Source organism: Molothrus aeneus, chromosome 6 (assembly GCF_037042795.1).
Source record: "Molothrus aeneus isolate 106 chromosome 6, BPBGC_Maene_1.0, whole genome shotgun sequence".
In the NCBI taxonomy this organism is placed as follows: Eukaryota; Metazoa; Chordata; class Aves; order Passeriformes; family Icteridae; genus Molothrus; species Molothrus aeneus.
In genome coordinates, this window is record NC_089651.1 from 30,767,903 (window position 1) to 30,786,396 (window position 18,494).

At 36.5% G+C, this 18,494-nt stretch overlaps 1 protein-coding gene across 6 annotated transcripts in view; it reads left to right on the top strand.

Moving 5' to 3' along the window:
* The first annotated feature begins 594 nt into the window (after window positions 1–594).
* Window positions 595–18,494, top strand: part of FSIP1 (fibrous sheath interacting protein 1) — a 69,380-nt gene continuing 51,480 nt past the window's right edge. Inside the window, exons 1-11 of one of the 6 annotated variants that reach the window (XM_066552048.1) lie at window positions 595–674; window positions 1,692–1,815; window positions 2,155–2,341; window positions 3,151–3,300; window positions 4,690–4,862; window positions 5,736–5,820; window positions 7,270–7,368; window positions 8,982–9,110; window positions 10,267–10,358; window positions 11,078–11,185; window positions 14,600–14,764. In XM_066552048.1, the coding sequence (XP_066408145.1) occupies window positions 1,723–1,815; window positions 2,155–2,341; window positions 3,151–3,300; window positions 4,690–4,862; window positions 5,736–5,820; window positions 7,270–7,368; window positions 8,982–9,110; window positions 10,267–10,358; window positions 11,078–11,185; window positions 14,600–14,764 (1,281 nt within the window). In that variant the 5' untranslated portion in view covers window positions 595–674; window positions 1,692–1,722. Of the gene's footprint in view, window positions 675–857; window positions 1,456–1,691; window positions 1,816–2,154; window positions 2,342–3,150; window positions 3,301–4,689; window positions 4,863–5,735; window positions 5,821–7,269; window positions 7,369–8,981; window positions 9,111–10,266; window positions 10,359–11,077; window positions 11,186–14,599; window positions 14,765–18,494 lie in introns of those variants that run through there. The other 5 variants (XM_066552050.1, XM_066552049.1, XM_066552051.1 and 2 more) reach the window with 5 other exon arrangements.

Genomic DNA, 18,494 nt, shown 5'->3' on the forward strand with positions numbered 1-18,494 from the left:
TTGTCAATCAAAACCTTCATTTAAACGAGATGCACTTTGTTTCTTCAGAGGAAACTGTTTCTTGTGAATTTTGACTGCCAATGAAAACCTGACTTTAACACACATGGGTGTCAAAGGAAGCAGTAGGAGCCTGGAGTTGTCTCTGCCGCTTTTTAAGTTAATCGGACCATGGGAATTAATCCTCACATTTTGTTTAAATGCAGGAAAGATAAAAAGGGATGGGATTAGGAAAGCAATCGCGCTCCCCTTATTAATAATGAATTCCTTTTTAACAGCGAGTGTTCACGTAAAAACAGTGACAACAGTAACAATTTGAAGTTTTACCGGGTTTATTGAAAAGCGATTCAACTATCCTTGTGTGCGAGCATCACACAATGAGTGCAGAAGCCCAGCCTTGGCAGAGAGAGAGCACCAATAATTCCCAGCACGGGCACTGCTCGGACCAGGACGGGGAGGGCAGAGCTGCAGCAGGGCACAGGGGGAGCTCGGTCACGTCCGGATCCCCGCGAACGGAGCGGGAGCGGAGCGGGAACAGAGGGGAACCGGAGCGGAACCGGAGCGGGACCAGCCGCGCCACCCACGGGCCCGCTGCAGGACAGCCGCAGCTATCGCGGGACTTCGCGGCCTGGGCGTCACGGCAACGGCGGCGGTGCCCGCGCTGCTGCCCTCCCGCGGTGAGGACGGGGCTCCTGCCTCGCTGCCTTCCTCCTTGCCTGCCTCCCTGCCTTCCTCTCTGCCTCCCTGCTTGCCTGCCTCCCTGCCTTCCTCTCTGCCTCGCTGCCTTCCTCTCTGCCTCGCTGCCTTCCTGCTTGCCTGCCTCGCTGCCTTCCTCTCTGCCTCCCTGCCTTCCTCTCTGCCTCCCTGCCTCCCTGCTTGCCTGCCTCCCTCCCTTCCGCTCTGCCTCCCTCCCTTCCTCTCTGCCTCGCTGCCTTCCTGCTTGCCTGCCTCCCTGCCTGCCTCCCTGCCTGCCTCCCTGCCTGCCTCCCTGCCTGCCTCTCTGCTTTCTTTCCTTCCTCCCTCCCGTCAGCCTCGCTGCCTTCCTCTCTGCTTTCCTGCCTCCCTGCCTCTCTCCCTCCCTCCCTGCCTCCCTACCTTCCCCTCTCCTTTCTTTCTTTCCTCCCTCCCTGCCTGCCTGCTTTCCTCCCTCCCTCCCTGCCTCCTTGCCTCCCTGCTTCCTTGCCTCCCTGCCTGCCTCCTTCTCTCCCTGCCTGCCTCCTTCTCTCCCTTCCTCCCTCCTTCTCTCCCTGCCTCCCTTATACTGAAATAAAGACTTGTATTCATTTGAGCCCTCTGAGAATTTCCAGCACGTGTCATGATGCGCTGAGATGTCGAATTCCTGTGAATTCACACAGTTTTGTTGTTTCAGAGAAACGTGTCTGTAGTTTAAACTACAGCCATGATAATTCCTCTGTTGTGAGATTATTTGTAAGATGTATGCTATTCAAAGGATAATAAGTACGTTTGAATACTTCTATTGGCTTGATATAAATATATATTTGTATGTATATTAATAAGAAAAACACATACTTGAGTGGCAAGCCAGTCTGAACTGGAAAAACCTTGCAATATGGAGTTGCTAGAAAACATTTGAAACTTACATGTATATCTGAAATATTGCAGGGCTTCTAGTGCTTTATTATGAAACTGTTCATTTGAAAGGTTGTTTTTGCTGGATTTTCCCCCAATTTTAGGTAACAGTGGATATTACAAGTAGGAGCTTGGATGAAATTTCAAGGCCTACATCTAGCTCGACCTAATTGTAGATCTTTAAATACATCTATGGAGTTAACAACGCCAGAACCATGTTTGCAAGAGGTAATTTTTCTCTCCTTCAGCAGGTTAAAACCTCCATGCCTAATTCTTTGTAGTAGAATGCTAAAGAAGTAGTATTCTGCTTTTTTAGTACCCTAGCCTGACAACCCCAAATCTGACAGTCTGTGGAATGATGAGCTGGAGAATCAATGTGAAATCTAAGTAAAAGAGCTCTTTCCTAGCATCAATATCAGACCTGAAAATGGTTCTGTTATTTAAGAAGTACTCTGCAGTGTTGTACAGAATTGTTGTTGTTCTTTGTGATAGCACGTGAGTATTGTGCTTATCTTCTTCACCCAAAACATCCCTGTTTTCATGGTGGCTATAATTTGCATTTCATAGGTAGATTCACCCATCAGTTTGGCTGATGGTTACCAGAGTGGCAGTCTAGAAGATGGCTGTCCAGCAGAAAACAAAGGTGATGACAGAGATAAATCTGATGTCCAGGAAGTAAGAACTGATCAGCCAACAGGGGAGAGCATGACCATCTCTCTTCACAAGTGTCTATGGAATCCCATCGAGTTGTCAGGTGGGAATGACTAAAACTTTCTTGTATTGTGTCTAGACCACGTTTGGGTAAAATTCTGCTGATTGAAGGAATAGAGGTTGCAAATAGGCAAAATTCTGGAAAAGAAGATGTCAAAATCCATACCTTCATTTTTCTTCACTATTTGAAATCCACCTTTGAAAGAAATGTGTTATTACTGTCGTAAAGTACAATAAATGTCTTGTGGCACCATAAACTGTGATCTGGCTGAAAAGATAATTAAAACTCACGTGTGTGTGTTCCATGGAATCATGTTAGAAAGTGTTTTCATTAAGATGTTTTTATCAAACTTTTCAGAGTAATCATGATCATTTATTAGAAACATTGTATCCTAATAATGGTCCACCTGTCCTAAAACCTGGAATTTGTGGTTATAAATTACAGTATTTAACAAATGAACAATGTTAATACTAATAAAGTACTTTCAATGTAAGTATGCAGTGTATAACTTTAATTGAAGCACTTGCAGAAGGGTTTCATGGCATTCTTCTGTCATTCTGTAAATGGTAATGGATTAATGTTCTGGGGTGTCCAACTGTTTACAAATAGAGATGCAAAGGCCAATGAGTGAAACAGGTGTTTGGATACCATCTTGAAATTTAGTTAAGGTTTCATGACAGAACTGGGGTCAAAAGAAATCCTTTGATTCCTGCTCCTGTTTTTAACATGAGTTCTGGCGTACTACTATATGCTATTTTTAAAATTAATTCATTGCAAGGGCTCTGTGGTGATCCCTAATTGACAAAAATGTATCTGGTTTATTGTGAAAGGCTTTTCCCTGTGTTTTTCAGGATGTACCTCTACTTCAGATTCTCGAGATGAAAGCACTGAAGCACATACGTTGAAATTCTGTGAACCTTCCCCGGGACAACCAAGTAATGCAAAGTCAGATACTACTTCACAAACTTTTAAATCCTGTGAAACTTCCCCAGAAAAACCAGGTAATGCAAAATCAGATAGTACTTTTCAAGTGTATAAAATGAGCAGTGCAATAAAACCTTTTCCTTTTCTTATTAATGCTTCTGAGTTTGTAATGGTCATGTATTTGTGTGTATATTCTCTAGTTATAAAAGAATACTGCAAATTGAACGTGTATATGAATTGTGCTTTTCAAGAGGTATTGGATGAATTCTTTATTTAGAGATTGCTTTATTAATGGATATTAATTTTCTTTAATGCTATAATAGAATTTGACTTTTCTGTAGATTCAATCAGTTTAATAAGGCAGAATTCAGTGGTTATCATATCCAGTGCAGCAATGTTGGTCACCAAACATGACATTAATATCTACAGAACAGAAATTCAATAGAACTCAGCCTAAAGCTTCACTCAGTAGTTTAAGGTTTATATCAATCTGTTGAGTTCAGGCCAGTTGAAATAAGTGCTCTTTTTTTTACCATCTATCCTTTGGTCCATCTGTCCTCTGTAGCTCACTTAGATTTTTATAGCTCTCCCCTTGTTGTATCTCTGATCTTTTTATGGCATAAAGTAGACCAATGCATCACAGTAAATGGTTGGATCAATGGCTATGAAAAGCATTTGACCTCAAAAGATTAGAAAATGAAACAGAGTGTTGCAGGGTTCCAAAATTTGTAAATCTGTGGGATTAGGGGCAGTGCTACAAGTGTTTCCTCTACTCTTAATGTGGAAGCCATGGAAGAGGACAGAGCATGAGGATGCTATAGGAAGGGGAAAAGGTAAAAGTTATAATTATAATCTGTATATTTAGGAAAAAAAAGGAGACAATGTAGAAATCTACTTTATTAAGTAATGGTAGTTTCCATCATGTTTCACAGTTTTCCATTTTTTATAGCAATATTTTTCTAGAACCAGTATCGGAATCTGGTTTTGCTAAGACATAAGACTGAAACTTGTCTAATATTTAAAGGCAGGGATATTACAGAGTCTCTCTTAACCCCCCCTCAAAAGTCTCTCTTTTGAATTATTAATTTCAAAATGCAAAATGTATTCTACAAGTCAGGCTGAAAAAATTATTTTATATTTTTGAAGTCAGTGATTTTTTTGCTGATACTGTGGAGATGTTGTCACTCTGCCATTATAAATATGAATCAAATCACTTGCCCAAAATAGGTGACTTTTCTTCTCTCACACCTCTATATCCAACTGATACAGCTCAGAGTTTGATTCAGCACTCTGTTGCAAAGACTTCTCTATTTTTCCCTGCTACAAACAGGTTTAGAAATTAACATGTGTTTGAGAATGTTGTACTCTTGTCTATGGGTGTTGCCAAATTACTTGACTGCTTTTTAGTGTTTGTTTGTTTTTTTGACATGCTTCAAGCCAACATTATTTTTAAATGTATTCTCCAGCAGACTCTTCTGACTTGGAATGTTCTGAAGACATGGGCATAAATGCTCAGATTCAAGCAGCTATAAAGAAAATGAATAAACTTGACACCATACTCGAAAAACAGTGTTTTAAAGAAAAAGCAGTTAAAAAGAAAGGCAGAGAAATGAGGGCAATGCTCTGGGAAGAACTTCAGGTTAGAAGTGTTCTGCTTATTTTGTGACTGATATATCTTAGAGTACTGTCTTACAGAATTATCATATTTCAGAGAAGCCTTATTATCAAATAACTCACAGTTGGCTAACTAAAATTAAGAAATGGATCTTAAAAAGTAAGATTGGGTAGTTTTTAATACGTATTGGCTAGGCAGGCTTTGAAAGAAGGAGATGTTCCTTAAAAATTGATAAGACAAATTGCCAAATACACAGCTGTCTGGGTGTGGTTTATCAGCATAGTATTTTGCTTGAGTTCTCTGCTTGCAGGGAGAGTAAGGTGTGTCAGGAGGTAACATCAGTGAACCCAGGCTGAAAAGCATTTATTCTGCTCAAGAGGGATCCTTCTTAGGCCCAACTGTTTCAGTACTGTCTGTTGTTGAAGAAATTAAAGGTGCTGCCTGAAGAAGACATAAGAATGCTACAACACAAATTCCTTTACCCTATCCCTGTCCTGGCCTCTAGCAGTTAAATGCCTTGAAACAAGTTCGTATTTCCTCTGCTTTACATGAATAGAATCGTGAGTTGCTAAAAAATATGATTGGTTTGACTGCATTTCATAATTTCACTGGATTTGGATTTGGAGCCACACAGACATTACAGAACTTCTTTGTCTGCTGAAGTGGGTCTCCACATAAGACAGTGTGTAACAGAGGCTTTAAAGTTTCACCATACTTTTTTCATAACTTCAGGAGATATTCAGATAGCCTCAAGAAGAATATAAATTGAGAAGAGTAATTTTTAATAGGGTCTGAAGTTTATTAGATCTGATAAGCAGACAATGTATTTCCCTTTAAAGAATTTACTTTAAATACATGAATGTATCTCTGCATACACAGTCTATTTCTTTTGAATAGTGTATCAGAACCACAGGAAGCAATGAGGAGGTGGAAAACACAAACCAGTTTTTGGCTGTGTTCTCACCATGGCATAATACCACTGGTAAGTAAAGAGAAACAGAATTGTGATACATCCTATCTTTTTTCTTTTTGGGGAGATAATAGGGATTTGAGATCTGAATGGTTATTGCTGAGCAAAAATCTCAGCTTGAATATTGGAAGTACATGCATAATAATGGTAGCAGTATGTGGTTAAAATATTTAAACAAAAATTACTATTTACAATGTAACCTGCTTTTATTTCTATGCTAAAGTTTGGGTTACTAAGGGAAGGAAACAATGTGATAGGGATGATATTTAGGCAGCCTCCAGTAGATGTCAGGATATATTAAAATAACAGTAGACAAACAAGACTATATAACTGCTAACTCCTTTATCTCAAAAGTAACTCCTGTAGAGACCATCTGCATCATGTGGTTTCTGGTGTACTGCACTGACAAAACTGCATAGTTTAGATTTATTGCTTTCTTCCAGCTTGATCTTTATATTTTCTGTATCATGGTAGAGCTTGACTTTTCAGGTCTTATTTATTTTGGTATTTATTTAATTAAACAAATGTCTTGATGGCTGCCCTGGTTGATACTGAAATGGAATACATTTAATATATTTTGCTTTTCAGAACTTGAATTTGATAGAGCTTTATTAAGTAAATTATATATAAGAGCTATTAGAGTTTTTAATGTAGCTATGAAATCAAGCACAAGTTTGGGTACAAAATCATTAATAACTTAAGTGTTCCAAGCCTTTCAGGCACAACAAAACCTTCTGACACACTCTCAGCAGAAATGTAAATCAGGGGTTAATTAAACAGCCCTAAATTCCTTACCATGTGCTCTGTTTAACAAAATCATTTGTTCACTTGAGTCCATTACACTGCATTATTAGTGGTTATTGTATGTTTTTTTCATTGTGAAAATCATATGTAATTAGTTTGGTTCTTTGCAATATGAGTCCTTTTCTGTAAGTGCTAAGTGTATAGACTGTGACTTACTGCTCTAACTGGTATTTCCAGTTGGCTCGTATGAATACTTCAATTAATTAGGTTTTTTTGAGTAACTGAAACAACTAGGATGCTTGAACACTGTTTTTCTAGACTATGCCCTTGACCTAAGCTGCTTGGAAGTCTAATAATTCATGCACAGGCAGACACCAGCTGTGAAAACCTGGATGCCTTACTCTCATTCAAAGTTTTAGATGACTTATCACATGGTGTCTGCAGAGGCATTTGAACTTTAGGGCCTTGGGCTATGTCTTTGAGAATGTGATGAATTGTCTTCCATGTGCAGTAGTTGTTAAGAGCATGAACACAGCCATAAGAAACTGCATAAATATGACTCACACTTTACACTTTCCCCCTTTATTTCTTGAGAAATACAGTGCTTATGTCATTTATCCAAGTGAATTTCTTTACTTTCCAATTGTATGATACACATGACGCTAGATCTTGTATAAATAAATTTCAATTAAATTTTACTGGAAAAATTCCTTACAGATCTCTCCCATGCTAAAGAGGATGAAATATGCAGTACAGTATTTCACACACACATGAATCCTGAAGATTATAATTGCCATAAAGCCCAAGAAAACCAGGGTAAGCTTTATTAATGGTAGAGTTTGTATTTTTAGCAATGGCAAAATGACATATGCAATGGGTGGGTAATGAAGACTCAGCCTTTTTGGCAAGGCCAGTGAAATGGGAAAAAGCAAGGTTACTTATTGGAAGAGTAACAGGTCTTACTTTTTTGCAAATGAAGGAAGAGAACAGCTATATGATTAAGATGTTTAACTCAACATGCTAAGAAAATTTTTTAGTATTGGGTTTATAAAGCCATTTTTCTTTCATTTCAAAAGGAAGAGGTGTGTAACTGATATATTGTAAAATGTATCATTGATTCTTCATGGCAATTCTTTAAAAACTTATCTTTGCTGTTACTCTAAGGTATTTTAGCTTTTATTAATAGGCTTATATTCAAGAAACTAGAAATGGCAAGTGGTGCTGAATCTGACTGCAACTGTTCTGTATTCTTTTGGTTTTCAGCAGAAATTTTTTGGATTTGTGTCAAACATAAATCTTCAGACAACTTATTTTATATTTTGCTCTCCTGATTATTGTAAAGTCTGCATTGCTTTTATGAAATAAGTACTTTCTGGGAAAACTCAAACACCTGCTGATTCTTTTAGGGACCATGTGTTATCATGCATTGTACAGACATTTCAAATGCTGTTAGTGGTGTAGTGTGTCCTATCATGTCAAAATAAATGGAATTGTGCTTGTATGCCTCTATTATTTTCCTATTTGAAATCCAAGTTTGTGTGGTTAGTAACTTTTCACAAGTGTTGTGATATAAGAATAATAGCTTCAACTGCCATTGCTATCAGCTGCAACTGTTTATTCCTTTGTCAACTACAATTCTATGTAAACAGAAGGAATCTATCTTCCTGGTGACTGGCTAAGATGACAAAGATGTAATATGAGTGTATTCCTTAAGGCTGAAGCCTCGATGGCAGCAATATCTCTGAAGTTTGTAGAATGTGACTGCATATTTTAATTTTTGAACATGGAACTCAGCTTCTTTGTCATTTTAGCACTTGTCTTAATTACCCAGTATGTGACCTCATCTTTGTGGGCTGGAGCTTTTAATTTCTCTGTCCTTCTACCATGTATTTTCATTCCTTCCTTAAAATAATGCTTGACCCTCAGCTTCTTTCTCCAAAATTCCTGAGCTGTGCTGGAGTGCCCTTGGCATAACAATGGCAGGTTTCACTAGCACTATTCAATACAGCACTGACTTCTGGAGCTTCCAGTATAGGCATGGTTGGGAGTTGCTATCACTTGCACTGTTTTGAGATGTTCTGCACATTCCTGCTTTGGGAATGCATGAAGTAGAGATCAGTTACAGCTTGTGAGCAGTATATATTGCTTTAAATGACTTCTACTATTTCTGCTGGAGGCTTTTCATGTGGTGTCTGAATAGCTAAGAATTACTGGTTTAGTTGCTTTTGAATTTCTGTGTCACAGCTGTCATAAAGGCAGACCAAGAGCAAGAGGAGCTTGTGAAGAAGAATGTATGCACTAGTTTTATGCTGTTACTTCATCAGTCTCATCAAGATTTTTACCAAATCTTTGTAATATGTGCCAAATCTACCAAAATGCATATGGAAAATTTGTTTAGTTGCAATCTCTCTTTTAATTACCCTTGGCAGTCTTCAGTGTATTCTCTGTCTCAGTGATCCATGTCTGTCCCTTCTTTCTTCAATGTTCTGAGATGTTCTGTATGATGGCTCCCTCTCAAAAATGCTATTCTACAGTCAAGTGGAAGATACAGTTTAAAAGTAAGGTATATCTTGCATGTTATGTTGGTGTTTGATGTGTTCTGCTCATTTCAGGATGCAACTTGTCATCTTTATATCGATGCTTACATTTCTATATGATCCATTTCCTTGACACACGATGTTGTGTGGTAATGGTAAAGAAAGCTTAGGATGCTTTCAGAAAGCTGTTGTGCATTTGAACTGTGAGGGGGTTTCTTAGTCATATCCAACACATCAGTCCTTTAAGGTTTGTGTATTGTGTAATTCCATGTAAAGGATGCATGGAATTTATTTCATATCTTTGGGAGCTTGCTTTCATTCTATTCACTCTGAAAAAGAGTTATTTCCATAGCCTGTCTTCTATTATCTAACATGTCAAATTAATTTTTTTGTAGGGAAATAACCCACCCATTTTTCAAATTTCTGCTTTCCATAAAAGCAAAAAGTACCATGCCTGCTTTTGAAACAGTTCTTGAGATTTAGAAGTTGATTATGTTTGCTTAGACTTGTTATTTAATGTGACAAATATTTGCTGTTTGTAAAGGAATTGTTATTTTAAGCATGGTGAAAGTCTCTGAAAAACAGAATCATGCCTTTTTTTTTGGTCATGGATAGAAACCTATTGTTATTTGAAAATCATGTGTGTGTTTAATAGATTTACAGCTCTATGATGAGTTTTAGTTTTTAACAATATTTGTTTTATAAGCTGTGTTATAATAATATCAACTATATAATCTGTTTTTCAGCTGTTTTATTTAGAAAAATGTACTTGATATGTCTCCAGATAGTTCTGTGGTTTTCAAAAAAATTATTGTCTGGTTTTGTAATGATGAGAAAACTGCAATGATGAGAGGGTTTAAAGGAATGTTGTGGCTTTTAAGGCCACCATGTTTAACATTTTTGAGGTCAGAAATTCAAAACTATTTTAGCCTTTGTAACATTGAGTGATTTCATATAATAAAAAGTTGAAAATTAAATTAGATTTTGGCAATAGTATGTTTTCAATACAATAATACATGATACTATTTACACAAATAATGAAAACATCATACAAAAAGTTTGTCTATTGACTCTATATATTTGCTAAGGGTTTAAATGGGATTGATGTTATTACAGTTCTTGTAGAATCAAAATAGGAATGATTTTAATGTAGCAACTTTTCTTCCTCTAACATCAGATTATCCAAGTGAATTAGAAACAGAAAAACCAGCAGAAAAAACTCATAGCAAAAATAAAACCAGCCAGCATTTCATTAAAAAGAACATTGAGGTAAGCATTGAAGCATAAAACCAATAACATTTTTTAAATGTTACCTAGAAATTAGTCAATAAGTACTTTTGGAGACAGTTTTCTCTTAAAATCAGGAACTTTAGAAGCTAATTAGGCACAAATGAAGAAATTACCTGTCTATTAAACCTGCTATTTATGGCAGAGTACTGTGTTAGGTAGTTCTCAACTTGGATGCTTATATTGGTTAGGATAACACTGCTTCTATGCATTTGATAAATAATACTGGAAACTGAATTGTTGTGTTTGTGCCTGGACATAGTTTTTTTTAAGGGCAATATCCTAAGACTTTTGAAAAAATTTATTTACTGTTAAATAAACTTAACTTTATTTAGTGTTAACCTGATGCATAAATAAGGGATAGATATACAGGTTGCTCATGTGTAGCCTGGATGGGACCATGTTTTGTCAGAAAATGCATCCCTTGATTTTCTGCCTCTTTTTTTCCAGTGAGGACCTAGTAGGTATCATGATTTTTCATCCAATGAAAAATATTTGCCTCCCCACTATGTCAAAGACTAAGATAAGATTATAAATTTATTATATGTAGGCTATATTTTTCTGCCAGAGTGATAATTTGTATTATTGAAATAAACAAGATTTAGCTGTTAATTTCATAGAGTTTAAAAGCTCTGTTTTGGAGGTGTTTGAGTTAGTGGAGTTCTTAAGCATGGGTTTTTTTCTTGTTGTAAATATTTCAGCTAGCAAGGGATTCAGGAAACCAATTTGTTATGCTTGAGGGAGAAAGGAAAAGGCTAACTGAACTCCTGAAAGATACAGAAGATGGAACTGAATTGCAAGATCTTGAGGTATGACAAATTTAGTGTGTACTGTTCTGTTGTACTTAGCTTATTTTTACAGTAAATCTAAATTTGATCTTAGTTCTACCATTAAATACCCTACTGAGATATGAGAGAAAATATGATACATCCTGTTGAATTTGTCTCCAAAAATGAATTCTCATTGTTTTTTTTGTTAATTTTACTAACATCAGAACCTAAAAGAAAAGTTAGGCACAGGAGGAGGGAACCTTAGAACAACACTTGGAGAAAATTACCTTTTTTTTTTTTCCCCATAAAATGTGAAGTTGTAGAGTATCAGTCTGAGTGGTTAGTGCTGTATGCGGTAGTCTCAGGGAGAAAGGCCAGCAACTACTTGCAAAAACTTCTCAACAACAATTATTTGACAACTGATAAGTGGACTTCAAAATGCAATAATTGGGGAAATACACATTTATGAAGCTTCTGTGTCCATTTAGAAAGATAATGTGACATCTTTTTGTGGCTTCCAATTCAGTCTGTCTTAAAAGTACATAAAGTCTGCTTAAACATTAGATATCTATGCTTTAACATAATATTGTTAAACAGTGCACAGTCTGCATATTTCAGTGAATAGCAGGAGCTGAAGTGAATAAAAATCATCCTCATGGAGAGTAACAAAGAGTATTTGATTGTCCCATCAATCATTGTTTCTAGGAGATGGTCTTCAGTTTGATAAATGTCATCATTTAAAGATCTGAAGATGTTTTAAACAACCTTCTGTTAGTAAACATAGCTTTCTGGCCTAGGAAATAGTGGCTTTTAAAAATAATTTATTTTACTGATTGCAAAAGTGTTCTCTCAAAACGTGTAGTTACCAGGTTTTCTTTCTCTTTAAGCTAGTGTCTGTCATAGAATTTAGAGGCATTTTTACAGAGTAGCTAATGCAAATTCCAACTAACAGTATGTACTTTTTTTTGCTTCAATTCTCAAGGCATCAAGGCAATGGAAAAGTGTAACATTTGTCCCCATTTTGTATTTGGCATGTGTCACTATCACGTTGTCATGTATCTACAGGGATTTCACTGTTAATATTAGATATGAAGTAGATCATCTTACAGGACACGTGTGTTGCTGTATGTTCTTGATACCACGGACAGGAATGGCAATTTGTGGTTACTCTAGTCTGTACTAGATAATTTCTTTAGAGAAAAAAGCTCTTAACTCTCCTGTCAAAGTAGAGTGAAAGAAAGGATAATAGTTACTTAGACCTGTCTAGTCTAGTGATGGATTCTTCCTCTCCCACATTTGAATTTTTTTATGGATGAGGCATTTCTGTGGCTACTTCATAACAAAAATCATGAGGAAATTATCAGCTAATGAGTAATCTAGACAACTTCAAGCTGGCCCAGATAACTATCCAGCTAGTGGCTACTTTCATCTTATTTTATTCTGACTTTTAAAAAGCTGCAAAAAGCTGTGCAATCACATTGGCTGGAGTAATGTTTTGGAGGCTGTCAATCAAGGCAGATCTGGTTATTTTGTATGAATTCCTCTGTATGGTGAAATGTGAATTAGATAACCTCATTTGACTTGTACTTCTATATATGCCAAATATCCAAACATCACTTCTCACTTTTTGAAAGAATGTTTTATGAGTGTTTAAAATATTTTAGAAGTACACATATTCATGCTAATTTAATTGTCAAAGCTGAAGCTGCAGGGTTATAATTGTTTCAGATGTTCCACAGAAAGCACTGACCGTGCTGTTATAAAAGTATTGTTCTGAGTTAACACACAGGAAACATTGACAGGACAGAAGCTTATTTTCCAAGCAAAGCTATCATGAAAATACAGAAGAGAATGTGTGAGTCCATTTCATCCTAGAGTAAAATGAATGTTGGAGTAATTTGGGTATTTGGAGTATGGGATACAGACACTGAGCTGTAGCTAACAAGCTCAGTTACATCTTACTGGACTCCTGTAGAGTAATTTCTGTTTTTGCTCTGTGATTTTAATTCTCTGATTAGGAGGAGGTTAACATGGCACAAATGTAGTACCATGCTGGATATTTATGTTTTTGTGGTCACTGTCTCACCTGAACAGATGTTTCCAAAAAGGTGGCAAGCATCTGAGACATTTGTGAGTGGCTGTTTTGGAGTCAGATCAGGTCTGGTCAGGCTCATTAGTTGTCTCTCATCATACTTGTATGAGAAAGCATTAGAACTGATTTTGTTTAACAAAAAGGATGACTCTTTCTCTTTCTCTCTTTTTTTTTCCCTTTATTATGAAGATAATTTAGGACAGGTGTTTGGGGTATGCTTCTTATTTCTTTTTGCAACTAACATGCTTTAGGGTAATGGGGATGAACCACAAATGACCTCATAGCAGTGGTATTGTAATTGGAAGCTGATATTTCCTCCTCTTGTATGGATGCAACTGCTTGAATAGCCAGAGGACTAATTTGGAAGCTGGAAACAAATGGTGGACATCAATTTCTTGCAAGGTAGATGTTAGAGTCTTAGGGCAAGGTACTTGTCCTATTCTGGTAGGAAAAAGAAAGGAAACCAGCAATACACTCATGTCTTTCCACACATCCTTCCTCTTCTAAGGTCCTATCTACTGCTTCATTCTACCACATTCTAGCAGTCTGTGGTCAGGACACAGAGATGCAATCTGCTGCTCTGATACCCAGTGGGTGGGAGTTGTGCAGACTTGCTTGCCTGAGTGAGAGGCAGGGAGTGCCAAGCTGCTGTGGAGACTCGCATCTGTCTGTGGGTATGAGCTCATTGGCTTGGCTTAAGTGACCTAGCTCACTCACAATATGCAGCTGTATGTAGTAGGAGTATATATTCATATGTGTTATTCAGGTGTTAACTGCTATCAAGAGGAAAAAGTCATGTAAATCATGATCAGGAAAAGAACTCTCTCCTTTGTGTCTCTAACAGGGTTTCTGTGATAACACATAGGGGCTCTAGAAGGATGTCAGCTACTGACCTCAGAGCAGTTCCTTTGATTTCCTATGAATGCCTTGTTTTCTTCTTTGGTGGTACCTTGCAAGCATCACATTACATCTCAAACCCTCCATTTGAGATTTGGCTCCAGGTGGTTTCTGCTGTAGTGTCAACCTCTGCAGCTTCATTCCAAACAAAGTTTTAGTTAGGCTTTCTTGCTTTTTGGCTCCTTTCTCATATGGAAAGTGGTTGTCCATTTAAGTTGCTCCTTGGTTGTATTTAAAAGTGATGAATGTATGAATGTCTCTACTTGTTCTGTCCATAGCTGCTCTCGAGTGTGCTAGGGACATGAATATTTGGGAGATTTTAGCTGTATACTGAGATGGATGAAAATGTACATTTTATTATTAAGTATGGTTTATCTGAATAATAAATACACTTGGTATGCAACTGCCCTTAAAGTCTGTTTCCTTTGCAAATGAAGCTTAAGTATTTTCTGTACTTCCAACAGGAGAATGTACCTGTCTGGCAGGCACCAGGAGAAGGGTACACACCTGAACTGATGGAATTTCATCTCCTGAATGAGATAGACAATATGCTTCACCTGCTACTCTCTGATGGGGAGTTTCCTGCTCTTTCCAGCTCTAGCTCAAAATGTCCAAGCCGGATATATCAGGTAGGTTACAGATCTGTTTTATTTTATTTGATATTTTATTTGACATGTGTGTTGAGATCAATACTGCATATGGCTGTATTTGTATCTTTTGCATTTTTCATTAAGATCCTCTATTTTATCATAAAGTCTATGTGTTAGGGAGTGAAGTGAGAAATTTTAGCTGTAGAAACAATGGAAAAACAATTTGTTGCTATTTTGAGTCATAGGTAATTTGAGAACTGACTTGTTTTTAAGAGTTTTTGATTCCACACTTCCAAGATACAGAAATTGGTAACTCATACATTTTTATCTGCATGAGGGTGCTTTTTTCAGCATAGAAACAAATTATCCATGATAGTTTATCTTTGGGAATTAGAATTAGGTTTCTTCTTATCTCAGGATACCAAAAGTGCCTGTTCACTTATGATCTGAAGGATAAGGCAATAACTGATAAGCAATGTTAAAGACTGTAGGAGATGGATTGAAATTGTATGTCCCTTGTTTTTAATGGCCTTTGTCTTTTTGCCTTGCCAGTAATATTGAGATTTGAAGATTAAGAATCAAGGTCTCAGCCTTGAGAAATGATTGTTTGACTTTTGTACTTGGAAGACTACAATTTATCCCATGCCCTGGTACTGTTGCCTCTACTATAATGGGGTTTAAAATCAAAAACCCAGATTCTTATTTTTCATTTATTTGTGTAAAGCTTATATACTTCTGTAATATTTTCTTCTTATGTCCAGAACTGATGTACCAGAGAATATGTGTAAAAATGTTCATTCACAAAACTGTTTTCAGTTACCAGTGTATGAGAAACATCTCTTTAAGAGGCTAAAATACCTGTGGGTTTGGTTTTTTTCTCCTTTTGTAAGGGCACTTTAATGTCATTTTTATTGGCTTCTTTCTGAACACGAGGTTTTGTTTTACCTCTATCAGTATTTTCTGTAACTCAATTCCAGAGGAGTCACATTTTCATGTTGATCATTTACCAGCTGGGATCTAATGTGTGAAAAAGCACCTCCCTCTTGTTGGTAATCACATAACAAATGCAGTTGTTACCCTGAGCTTCCCAGTGGTTGCCTGATCTTGTGTTCAGTGTTGTAAGACATCAGCTTGAAGTTAATGTGACTTGCCTGTGATAATGAATGCTCTGTCTGGAAATGTTTGTCCAAGTTATTGTTGTTGCTTCCTTTCAGGTAATAGCCCAGAAGTATTTGAACAGAAATCTGCATTTAAGTGTATGCTAATTAAAGAGTAACATATTATCTTTTTTGAGTAATATTAAACCTAACAACCAAAACCAGGTAGCTAATTCCTTGTTACCTTTCATTAGTGAAAAGCAGTTCCCTTCAATTTTGTTTTGCAGCATGTAAAAAGCTTTCAGACATTGTAGTTCTATGATTTTAATTTAGAATTAGCTTAGAGTTGGATATGATGAAGCTGCACATTCTTTTCTTCCAATAATTGTGTTAGATGTAGCTTCCAAAATGCAGACACTTAATCACTGTTGCCTCAGTGGGAGATGTCCTTTTTGCCTCTGATGGATACTTTGCCAGGATACAGGAACTATTCTCTCACTCTGAAATCTTTAATAATGGGCTTCAATTATCCTGCAATACCATAGCTTAGCTGTAACAGAGGAGTAGACATGTTCATCTTTTTGTGCAAGGGGTCCAGCGGGATTAAGAATGCTTTTCCATGACTAATGTTCTCTTTTACATGGAAATGTTTCTCATCAGAACTGTATTTCTCTCAGAAATGTTTCTTTGCTCTGGTGCCAAATCAACTAAATATTTAAAAATGTTTCTGTCTTACTTAATATTTTTGGGGAAGAATAAATTAAGTTGAATTTAATCCTGAAAGAAACAGGAAAATGATAGGCTGAAGAATATGGAGTGTAAGACTGTGTGTGATGAGTACAGTTACCAGCTTGAAAAACTGAAAAACCACCTGAAAACTAAAGCAAATGAACATGGTATTTAAAGAAACAATAATATCTGTAGGCTGGATTGTCTTAAAAGATAATTGATCTGTATCACCTTGAGGAGTTCTTTCATAACTGATTGGGTTTTTTTAGTCAGGAAAATATTCCCTTTTTCTATTATAGAAGTGGTCTACAGTTAGCAGTTTAAGATTAGATAAATACTCAAAATTCAGAAGATACACTAATTTTTCAATTAATGAAGTCCTTGATAGCCTATGCTCTATGCCTGTGCTTTGCCAAAACAGATGAATGTCACAGATGATATCTGTTTCAGAGCATGGTTAGAAGCAGGTTAATAAACTGATCAGCCAGTTTTATGCCTCAGATGATTGTATGACCCTAATATGCTTCATTAGGTGGGATTTTGTTATTATTTATTTATAAAATGTGGAGGAGAGGGAGCGCAACAAATAATTATAGATATTTCAAATACTGCAAATTTCTCTTTGGCATTGTGTTTGTTACATCTTTGGCTCTTGCTTAGTATTTGAATTTTCCCTTGTGTAAAATGTTTAACAGTTTTATTTTCTACGGATCTAAAGATATGAAAGACAAAATAATCTTAAATGGACTTCTCTACTATGTACATGTGCTATACAATTGAAACAGAACATATTCTGAATTGTGCGAAACATTGGCAATAAAATGTTTTCCTTGATATAATACTTTATACATTTATTTCATGATACCTTGAGAAGAATGTTAATTATTAAGTGGGGAAAGGCCTTGACTTTACTCATATTGTGTGAGTTTCTATCAGTTACTATTCAGGGATGAGAGAAGTGAGGCTGTAAGAACTACTTATGAGAAAGCAGCCGCTTAATGCTCCAGAGTGCTCAAATTTCAAATACATTATTATGAATAATTTTGAAAGCAATACAGAATGAAGCAGAAAATAATGATTGTTACAGGAAAGTTTGCTGTCATTGTGGTACTGCCAACTGTTACTGATTGTAAATATAATTAAAAATTTTACTGTATTAAAATAAGTTTATTTTCAAGCAACTAATATTTTGATTTAAATGTCAGAACTCATAGATTTGCTTGATGTTTAGAAAAAGTTGTTTACAGATACAGTTTTTTGTATATTGTTGCTGAGGAATTTGCTGTTGAATGTTGAATTGTGAAGGTTGTTTTCTTTACAATTAGTCATGCTACTTGGAATTATTTTCCTTGTGTGTCTATTAAAATTTCTCCAGCTGCTTCTAAAAGTAAGAATTAATAGAGTACTTTTTTATTCTATGGCTGCTCGTGTCCCTTTGGGTTGAATTGATTATCAAGATAGGGGAAGGTTTTTTTGCTTAGGCTTTTTACCTTTGCCACTATTGGATTTTTCTATAGAAACTATGATTTGCAAGAGAAAGCTCTGGGGTTTTTTCTGATTACAACATAACTTTGCACTTTTGCCAATACTTGTCATTCTCAATGAACTGAATTGTGTGTAGTACTGAAACTGACTGTATTTGGGACTGATAGAAACTTCAGAATCTAGTCCAAACCTATTGAAGGATGTGAGAATGTGTAACCCAAATCTTTAATAAAGGTTGGGCAATTAACTCCAACTTACAGAGAGAGGGTTTTTCCTCGTTTACCTTGATACCTAGTAAACAAAAGATGTTGTCATTTTTGGCTCAGTTTTTTCCTTTTCCTTCTGGCTTAATTCTGATCCCAGTATGGTTAAGAGGATCAAACTTTGAACCAGTCATTCAGTCACCCCTATTCTCAGAGTGCTTTTATTGTTGTAGTAGAAATTAAGTATCCAGGTGT